This window comes from Lolium rigidum, chromosome 7 (genome assembly GCF_022539505.1).
Source record: "Lolium rigidum isolate FL_2022 chromosome 7, APGP_CSIRO_Lrig_0.1, whole genome shotgun sequence".
Taxonomy (NCBI): Eukaryota; Viridiplantae; Streptophyta; class Magnoliopsida; order Poales; family Poaceae; genus Lolium; species Lolium rigidum.
In genome coordinates this window covers 8,343,318-8,353,642 of record NC_061514.1, presented here as the reverse complement: position 1 = coordinate 8,353,642, position 10,325 = coordinate 8,343,318, and the positions used below count along the sequence as shown (strand labels likewise).

The 10,325-nt window shown below is 48.3% G+C and overlaps 1 protein-coding gene across 1 annotated transcript; it reads right to left on the bottom strand.

The window, feature by feature from the left end:
* Nucleotides 1-5,418: 5,418 nt before the first annotated feature.
* Nucleotides 5,419-9,157, bottom strand: LOC124675525 (organic cation/carnitine transporter 4-like). The gene is made up of 3 exons (XM_047211604.1): nucleotides 8,692-9,157; nucleotides 6,003-6,846; nucleotides 5,419-5,904 (listed from the first exon to the last, which is right to left on the bottom strand). The coding sequence occupies exons 1-3, from the start codon at nucleotides 9,068-9,070 to the stop codon at nucleotides 5,586-5,588; spliced, it is 1,542 nt and encodes a 513-aa protein (XP_047067560.1). The 5' UTR covers nucleotides 9,071-9,157; the 3' UTR covers nucleotides 5,419-5,585.
* Between the last annotated feature and the right edge of the window lie 1,168 nt (nucleotides 9,158-10,325).

The window sequence follows — 10,325 nt, the reverse complement described above, 5'->3', positions numbered from 1 at the left end:
AACCTATTGACAAGATGCCACAGTGCCAGTTCCCAGTTCCCAGTTTTCTGTTGTTTTGTATTTCAGAAAAGTTGTACAGAAAATATTCTCGGAATTGGAAAAAACAAAAGCCGAAGATCTTATTGTTCCGTAACGAATAAGAAGTCCGGAGGAGAGACGAAGAGGGGCCACAAGGCGGCCAAACAACCCCTAGGCGCGGTCCCACCTCTGGTCGCGACTAGGCATGGAGTGGGGCCCTCGGGCGCCCACCGACCTCGCCCTTCCGCTTATAAGATGCCTCCCGACGCGAAAACCCTAAATCAATAAGCCTCCGTCCACGAAAAGTTTTGTAGCTCCGTCGTAGCCGAAGACAAGATCCGGGGGACAGAAGTCTCTGTTCAGGCACGCTGCCTGGACGGGGAATTTCCCCCGGAGCCGTCTTCATCGACTCCACCGCCAGCTTCATCGCCGTTGCTGACTCCCATGATGAGGAGTGAGTAGTTCTCCCCCGAGGCTGAGGGCTTTACCGGTAGCTATGTGGAGTATCTATCTCTCCATGGTATGATCTTTTTGTGATCATGAGCTTTGCAATCTAGTTGAATAAGTAGATGTTATTCTTCAACTGTTGTGCTACTCAAGAGGTTTTATTATGTGATCTCCGGGGACACCTTGTCCAATGGTGTGAAGGCAGTGTGCACACCGTGTTTATTTCTTAAGCTTAACTTACAGAAATACTTATGGATTGTGGTGTCTAGTTAGTACTATCTTTGTATGCCCAAAGTGACAGCATGGAGCGTTGATACGTCTCCAACGTATCGATAATTTCTTATGTTCCATGCTACTTTATTGATGATACCTACATGTTTTATGCACATTATATGTCGTATTTACGCATTTTCAGGAACTAACCTATTAACAAGATGCCGAAGAGCCAGTTGCTGTTTTCTGCTGTTTTTGGTTTCGTAAATCCTAGTAAGGAAATATTCTCGAATTGGACGAAATCACCGCCTAGTGGTCCTATTTTTGCACGAAGCTTCCGGAAGACCGAAGGGGAGTCGAAGTGGGGCCACGAGGTGGCCAGGTGACGAGGCGGCGCGGCCCAGGCCCCGGCCGCGCGGCCCTGTCCCCCGGGCCCCTCGTGCCGCCTCTTGACCTGCCCTTTCGCCTACTTATAGCCTCCGTCGCGAAACCCCCGCACCGAGAGCCACGATACGGAAAACCTTCCCGGAGACGCCGCCGCGAATCCCATCTCGGGGATTCAGGAGATCGCTCCCGGCACCCCGCCGGAGAGGGGATTCATCTCCCGGAGGACTCTTCATCGCCATGATCGCCTCCGGAGTGATGAGTGAGTAGTTCACCCCTGGACTATGGGTCCATAGCAGTAGCTAGATGGTCGTCTTCTCCTAATTGTGCTTCATTGTTGGATCTTGTGAGCTGCCTAACATGATCAAGATCATCTATCCGTAATACTATATGTTGTGTTTGTCGGGATCCGATGGATAGAGAATACTATGTTATGGTGATTATCAATCTATTGTTTATGTGTTGTTTATGATCTTGCATGCTCTCCGTTATTAGTAGAGGCTCGGCCAAGTTTTTACTCTTAACTCCAAGAGGGAGTATTTATGCTCGATAGTGGGTTCATGCCTTCATTGACACCGGGACAAGTGACGTAAAGTTCTAAGGTTGTGATGTGTTGTTGCCACTAGGGATAAAACATTGATTCTATGTCTAAGGATGTAGTTGTCAATTACATTACACACCATACTTAATGCAATTGTCTATTGCTTTGCAACTTAATACAGAATGGCGTTCGGATGATAACCTGAAGGTGGACTTTTTAGGCATAGATGCAGTTGGATGGCGGTCTATGTACTTTGTCGTAATGCCCGGATTAAATCTCACTATATTTATCATATCATGTACATGCATTGTTATGCCCTTCTCTATTTGTCAATTGCCCGACCGTAATTTGTTTACCCAACATGCTTTTATCTTATGGGAGAGACACCTCTATCGAACCGTGGACCCCGGTCCTATTCTTTACATCGCATACAATCTACCGCAATACTTGTTTTACCGTTTTCTTGCAAACAATCATCTTCCACACAATACGGTTAATCCTTTGTTACAAGCAAGCCGGTGAGATTGACAACCTCACTCGTTTCGTTGGGGCAAAGTACTTGGGTTGTGTTGTGCAGGTTCCACGTTGGCGCGGAATCCCTGTTGTTGCGCCGCATCACATTTCGCCACCATCAACCTTCAACGTGCTTCTTGGCTCCTCCTGGTTCGATTAAACCTTGGTTTCTTTCTGAGAGAAAACTTGCCACTGTGCGCATCATACCTTCCTCTTGGGGTTCCCAACGGACGTGTACATTTACGCGCATCAACCGTCCATAGATTGGGAATGCGAACTTTAAGGAATGCTTATGCAGCCCTACACAGTGAATTTGTGTTTATTATCAAACTAGAGAGTGGTTCAGAGTAGAATAGTGAAGTGATAATATCTATGTATTCAATTATAGTATCATTGTTGAGAGTGTCCACTAGTGAAAGTATGATCCCTATGCTTTGTTTCTAAGTATTGAAACACCGTTTACAACCAGTTCTGCTACATGTTTGCTTGCTGCCATTTTTATTTCAGATTGCAATTACTACTCATAATCATCCATATTACTTGTATTTCACTATCTCTTCGCTGAACTAGTGCACCTATATACCTGAGAAGTGTATTGGGTGTGTTGGGGACACAAGAGACTTCTAGTATCGTAATTGCAGAGTTGCTTGAGAGGGATATTTTTGACCTCTACCTCCCTGAGTTCGATAAACCTTGGGTGATCCACTTAAGGGAAACTTGTTGCTGTTCTACAAACCTCTGCACTTGGAGGCCCAACACTGTCTACAAGAATAGAAGCGTGCGTAGACATCACTTTCTTCCTGCTTTCGACACAGGTGATTTAGCGTCAATAATCCCCGTTGTTGCTAACCTCGGTGGCACATAGCGGCCTAGGTAGCCTAGGTATAACTACCGGGATCAATGTGGTATCATTTGCTGATCCTACACGGACAACCCCCCGTCTAGAAGATTGCACATACATAGGTGGGACATATCGCAGAAGATCAAGTTGCAGAGAGAAACGCCATCATCTCTCAACTTTGTGTCTTGTTTTATTTTTCTTATTATTATGGCCAAAGCTAGGCTACATCGTACTGATCACTACCAACCAGTAAGCCACCTCCGGAGCAGTCCGATCCACTTAAAGAAATCCAGCGCGTTCGTTTATGTAACAAAAACATTTTGTATGTATCAGTTTTTTCGACGTATGTCACACCAGTGTCCAATTTTTTTTTCCTGTAGTCTGTCAAAGTCGCAAAATTATGCCCAATTTTTTTGCGAGTGGTGCAAAATAATGTCGGATGTAACATTTTCTCCCTTTACGTAACATTTTAAAAAAAACGTGAGATCGTTATGCAATATTTCTCTGCAACATATCCAACTTTTTTGCCTAAACTCATCCAATATTACAAGAATACATGTGTAATATTGGTGCAAATTCTATCTAGGATAGGTAGAAAAATAATTGTACCACTTATCTCATACTTACACAAAAAAATGATGCACATGTGTAATTAATCACAACATCATGTGTAACATAAAAAACACCCAATATTACCCTTTGCCAGCGACCATGGTAGCAACGTCATGGCCGATTTGAGCTCAGCGCTCATAGTGGCTAGCGAGGAGGGCCGGAGGTGAGGTAGAAGGGGCTCCCCAAGCTCACCGAAGATAAATTGGAATCGTTGGGCCCAGGTCCGGCGGCCGATAAGTGTTCCTTCTAGGACTTGGAACTCCCTCCTTAAGCATCCATGAAGGTGCCGCACGGGCGCACGGGCTCCTCGAGGACGCAAGCTCACGTGTGGGGAGCGTGACGTAGCATGGAGAACCAGCAACGACGGCCATATCATGGAGGAGGAGCGGCAGACCAATCCGTGGAGGAGCAGCGACGTCTGGAGCGGCGAGCGCGCGGAGGACCGGTGACTGCCTGCGAGCTGCAATAGACGTGGCGGCTAGGGAGCATAGGTCTGAGCTAGAAGGTGTGCGGGCGTGACGACTGTCCCAATCGGTTGTAGCAATAAACGGTTGGAAGATGAACTTTTCCTTTGCTTATGTGTGAATATCGAGCTGGGGTACAACAAGGCTAGCAGCAACGCTAGAGACAGAGCCGAGAGGGAAGATGGAAGAGAGAAACGCCATGTCTTGTTTTCCTTTTCTTATTATTATGGCTAAAGCTACACTACATTTGGCTGTAAAAACGCCAATCCATCAGCAACCTTCGAAGCCGTCCGATCCACTTAAACAACTTCCGCGCGTCCGCTTACGTAACAAAAAACATTTTGTGTGTATCATTTTTTCGGAGTATGTAACAGTGTAACATCAGTGTCCAACATCTTTTCCTATTGTCTGCCAAAGTTGCAAACTTATGCGCAAGATTTTTGCGAGTCGTGCAAAATAATCTCGGATGTAACATTTTCTCCCTTTACGTAACATTTAAAAAATGTGAGATCGTTATGCAATATTTGTCTGCAACATATCCAACATTTTTGCCTATATCATCCAACATTACAAGAATACGTGCGTAACACAATTTCTCGCTAGCATAAGTAGAAAAATAATTGCACCACTTTGATCATGCTTACACAACAAAAATGATGCACATATGTAATAAATCACAACATCCCGTGTAACATAAATAAAAACCCAAAAGTTACCCTTTGCCAACGACCATGGTAGCATAGCCATGGCTGACACAATCATGGCGCTGATACATGCTAGCAAGGAGGGTCGGAGGTGTGGTAGAAGGGGATCCCCGAGCCCGCTAAAGACAAAATGGAATGGCTCGACCCATATCCGGCGGCCGATAAGTCTTCCTCCTAGGACGTGGAGCTTCCTCCTTGAGCATCCATGAAAGTGCCGCACTAGCACTTCCAGGATGCTAGCCCACGTGTGCGCAAGCGCGACATAGTGTGTAGAGCCAGCGACGATGGCCATAGCATAGAGGAGGAGCGGTGGCGCCGGCCAGCGCATGGAGGACCAGCGACGTCAGCGGACCGGTGATGACCAATGAGCTGCAGCGGATGCGGCGGCCAGGAAGCAGAGGTCTGAGCTAGAAAGTGTGTGAGCATGACTGTCCCAACCAGTAGGAAGATAAACTTTTTCTTTCTTATGTCTGAATATCGGGTTGGGGAAAGAGCCTCCTTTTTCTTTTTTGACAAGAAAGAGCCTCATGCCTCTCTCCGACGCAGTTAGTCAATTTCGTTTGATGATGAATCGGTTGGCAGTATCACTCGCATGGAAATAAGTAATTTGTCACTCGGTTCACAGATAAACATTCTTTTGGTGTATTAACTAGCGAAATAATCTAAGGTTGTTACAGAAAACTCTACAAGCCCCTTACAAACATAAATCTACATAGCCAAGTTGTGTGATTCACTTTCCTCCGGCTGTAGTTTGTTCTATCAACATTTTTCGGTACGATTATAGCATGAAAATGAGTTCTCCATGGAAGTTGATTTTTGGATTTGGAAATTCCAACTGCAATTTTGCTTTACTTCAGGAGGGTTTTCTCCCCTTCCTCCAGACCGGCCATGGTATCATACAGGGGTTTGTTCATGGTCTCTGGGAGGTAGAACACCAACAACCCGCCAATAATCCCTGACACGCCAAACACCGCGAACGGCACCCTCTCTCCGAGCACGACCACCATCGGCGCCAATATAGCCCCCATTTGTGCCGCTTGCGATGTGCACCCCAGCGCCGCATTTCGCACTATTGTAGGGAACAGCTCCGCGGAGTATATGAACAATAGGTTGTATGTCGCCGCCATTCCGAAGATCCCGACCACACCGCACGCCATCCTCACCAACCTGCAAAGTAACATACTCAAATTTATTCGAACAAAGAACATAATGTGTGTATATACTAAGTAAGTTAGTAGGTCGTATGAAACTATGGATAAAGTTACCTCATGGTACCGTCATCGCCGGGGATGAAACTGCCGATGGTGCAGAAGACGCCGCTGAGAAGCATGGTGCCGATGCCGAGTGGCTTCCGGCCGAAGCGGTCGAGGAGCAGCGCAGTGAGCACGTAGGCAGGCATCTCGGCCAGCGAGTTCACAACTACGCTGATGTAGAGGTTGGTCTTGAGGTTGACCACGTTGAGGCTGAGCCCGTAGTACACCACCGAGCAGAAAAGGTTGATGAGCACGGACAACACCAGCCTGACCCGCGTCGTCCTCGACCGGAACACATCAATGATGGAGCCCGTTGATGACGCCGCCGTGGAGGGATCTTCGACCTCCTTGTCATCGCCCTCGTCGTCGAGCTTGAGCGTGACGCCGTCCGGAATGCGCCTGCCGTTGGCAGTAGCGATTTCCCGCAGAACGCGCAGGGCATCGTCGGCGCGGCGGCGCACGAGGTACCACCGCGGGGACTCGGAGACGAACGGCAACACGGTGAGCACGTACACGAGAGAAGGAAGCGAGGTGACGACATAGAGGAGGCGCCACGAGGACTGGAATAGCGCGGCAATGCCGGCAAGGATTGCTATGCCGCCGGAGAAGAAGTAGAAGGTGAACATGCTGGCCATGCCACGACGGGAGGGGCCTATGGGCTCGTTCGCGAGGACGAAGGAGCAGAGGCCGACGCTGCCGGTGCTGAAGCCCGTGATGAGGCGAAGGGCCGCATAGACCCAGTAGTTGGGAGCGAGCGCTGTGAGGAGGCCGAAGACAGCGTTGAGGATGCAGGCCACCAGGAGCGCGCCCTTCCGGCCCAGAAACGAGTCTGATAGGTGCCCGAACACACCGGCGCCTGCCAAAAATGAAACAATTAGTCAGAACTTCACATGAACGGCTTCCTCTGAAAAACAATTAACAATATATGTGTACGTTAGAATCGCAAAACAAAAGACAAACTTGAAGCCAACTGCAGGTTCTCTACTTGTGCATCTACTGGCTACTTAGAGCCAATTGCCCAATTGCATCTATTATGAAAGTATAATAAACTCTTCATATGTGGAGGGAGCATACAAGGAGGTCTTACCTAGTTACATAAGAAGGATGGCAGTGTGATCTTCGTATTCATTCTCCGTCGCCTCGGACAGTTTATCCTTTGTGTTGCATGCCAATACACTATGTTAAACTTTTTATTTCGACTGTTTAGGTTGTGTGTATCTTTATTATGCAAATGCATGTTGCAATTGTATCATCTTGATGCGAACTATCGAGTCAATAAAAACTTCCTTCATCACTATACTCATTTTTTCTCCTTACACTATACTCATATCGACACATTTGTCAATTTAGTAATTTTCAATCCCTTCTGTCAGTTTCTGCAACCAGATAAGTAAGAACAGAGGTGCGGTAGTGCATGCCCGTTCGAATGTTGAGGGCTCCCTGGGGCTCACAGAGTTTGTTTTATAGAAATAATTCAGGGGATATCCTTGAAAAGAACCTATTTGGAAGGTTACTGGTCACCCTCAAGTTGTTGGGCTTCTACTGTTCAAAGGATCTAGACCGCATGCAGCATCAGCGCGGCGGGATGCTTGGATCGGCCAGAAGATCCCCAAGTATATCTGGTTGCAGAAACTGACAAAAGGGATTGAAAATTGCGTAGCAGAATGCGACACCTACACGAGAGTGAGGTTAATCTAAACAAGGCCTTTATCTTGTCAAAGTAGTGAGCGTGCTTTAGACCAGATCAATGAATCTGGCAGCCATATTTTCATTAGGCAAGCTGGTCAGGTTTTGCTTCACGTATTTGCTGAATCAATTTTGTTGTCTAGAAAAGCATGCTGCTGACAGACTACAATACTCCAAGATAATGCTACTAGCCGGTCGTAGCAGGCGGCTGCTGGAGGTGCTGCAGTAGTCAAACAAAGGCTGCAGGTACACTGGGGTAGAACTATCCTACTAGACTAGTAAGCTCATCAGTCCATATTCGATCGATATGATGTCCAAACGTGCCATGTTTGTATACGGCGCTTGTGAGTGATGCATCGACGGATGGCGAAGAAGCACCGGAGGGATTTTGCTTGGTGTTCTCGAGTCGTGGAGAATGTAGCTAGCTTTTGTGGTATGCCACTATGCGACAGCACAGGAGGCTTTTTTGGACTATGTGTGTATACATGGCCTTCATGCATGCATGATCCGCCGTAGACCTTACATATTGAGCACACATTATCCGCCAGAATATGAGTATATCACATTTTGTCTAGTAACTGTAGAACTGTACTTCTGATAGAAGTCGATCACGGAGGCAAACAGCAACCAACATGATTATGAAAGCTGGAGATACAGCTCTGTGATGCGCAAGTGTCTTAGGCTGTGAGGCTGAGGACACAATCCTTGACAGGCAAGTGTTAGGCTAGGGGAGAAAAAGAAAATCGCTCGAGCAACTCAATCGTAAACAGATAATGGCCAAGGACATATAACGAACTGTACCACACACTGCTACCTAATTTATGGCGTCGGCGTTGGTACTTAATTTCGCCGTGCTCTTGCTATTGGCGACAGTAGTTACAGAACCTGTTGGAAGCCACATGTTTGGTCCTGTCCTAAGTCTAACCCAGCGTCATCGCGTGCGATTTCGAGGAGAAAAGATAAAACTGCATGATCAAGCGGTCGATTCATGGGAGCAGAGCACTGACGTACGTACCGACCATGCCGCCGGCGAAGAAGATCGCCTGGGCGAGCCCAACCTTGTAACGCTGGCCGCAGACGAGTCCCCACTCGGCCACCGTCGACGAGGCGCTCCCCTGGACCCACTCCCACCCGGCGGCGGCGCCGGCGCACTGGTCGCCGCACTGCCCGTCCCCCGCGGGGCACCACATGGCCGGCTCCCGGTCCGCGAAGATGATCACCATGGTGTGCAGCGCCTCCAGCGCCCACGCCGCCGTCACCAGCACGAAGTGCCGCAGCTGCCACCGCCCGAACTCCCCCGCGTGCTGCGTCAGCGCGTCGTCGATGCTCAACCGCCGGCTCGTCGCCGCTCCAGCTACATCTGCGCCGACGCCGAGCAGCGCCTCGGTGGACATGGCTGATTAGTAAATGCGCGTGTGCGTGAACTGGGGTGGAGATTTGCGTGCTCTGTTTGTAGGCTGCTAGGAGGAACGAGGCTTATATGCATGTGCCGGAGGTGATTGGGCAGCTAGTGATGGTGGGTGTTTTATGTGGAAGCCATTTACGGCGTCCTTGTCGACGCCTGCTGGTAAGAGCTGCCATCGAATTCCGTTATTGGGTACTCTCCGTCTCCGTGTTTGTGTGCTCAGGCCACGCGATCGAAAAATATGTCTGGACTACGCCCAGCGACCTAACGTATAGTGACTGAGCTGTCCGTGGGGACGGATCCGTTTCCTCAGATGTGCCAAGTAACCACTTGCGTCTGGGCGGACTGAGAATCGTATGTCGTACCTAGAGGGTGTGAATAGGTGCTACCCAATTTTTAGGTCTTTTAGCTTTGACAGAAAGGTAAATTCTCCAGATATGCAACTATGTAAATTTACCTAGATGACAAGATATACAACTAATTAAGCAAGATATAGCTAGGCAAGATATAATAATGCAATAAAGAGTAACCGAGAGTGGAGCACGCGGAAACACAAGGAATGATTCCCGTAGTTTCTTCCTTTTGAGGCGAAGTACGTCTACGTTGGAGAGGTGTGGTTGTGACAAAGACCTAACCAACGCCACAAAGGCCTCACCCTATTCTCCGGTGAGCAACGTCACGAAGGCCTAACTCACTTGTCAACTAAGGGATTTCCTCGAGGCGGAAACTGGGCCTTTACAAAGTTATTGAGGCACACGTCCACAACTGAATTGGAGGCTCCCAATAGTTGTAACAACACAACAACAACGAGATCAAATCAAGTCACAACAACTAGGGTTTAAAAAAGAAACACTAGCAATGGTGCCCTCAAGCAAATGAGGGGGAAATATAAATCGCTTCGGTGAAGATACAGATCAGGGTCTTCTCCTTCAATTCTCCAAAGATCAAGAGCTTTGGGGTGGTTGAGGGAGGAGATCAATTGATTTTAGTGGCTCGGCTGGAGGTGAAGAACATGAACATGTCGAGCAACCTCACCTTGGGGAAGAAGGGGGGGGGGGGGTATTTATACCCCCTCGAAATTGAGCTGTTGGAGAAGAAATGGGGGCGGAAATTCAGGTGTAAGTTGGGGCTGCCCCGGAATTTTCGGCCTCGATTGAAATTTCCGGGGGGCATCCAGTGGCTCCAGACCCTTAAGTCCTTAGACGTTTTTGGGGGGGGGGGGGAATTTCCGGCCTGGCAATGTT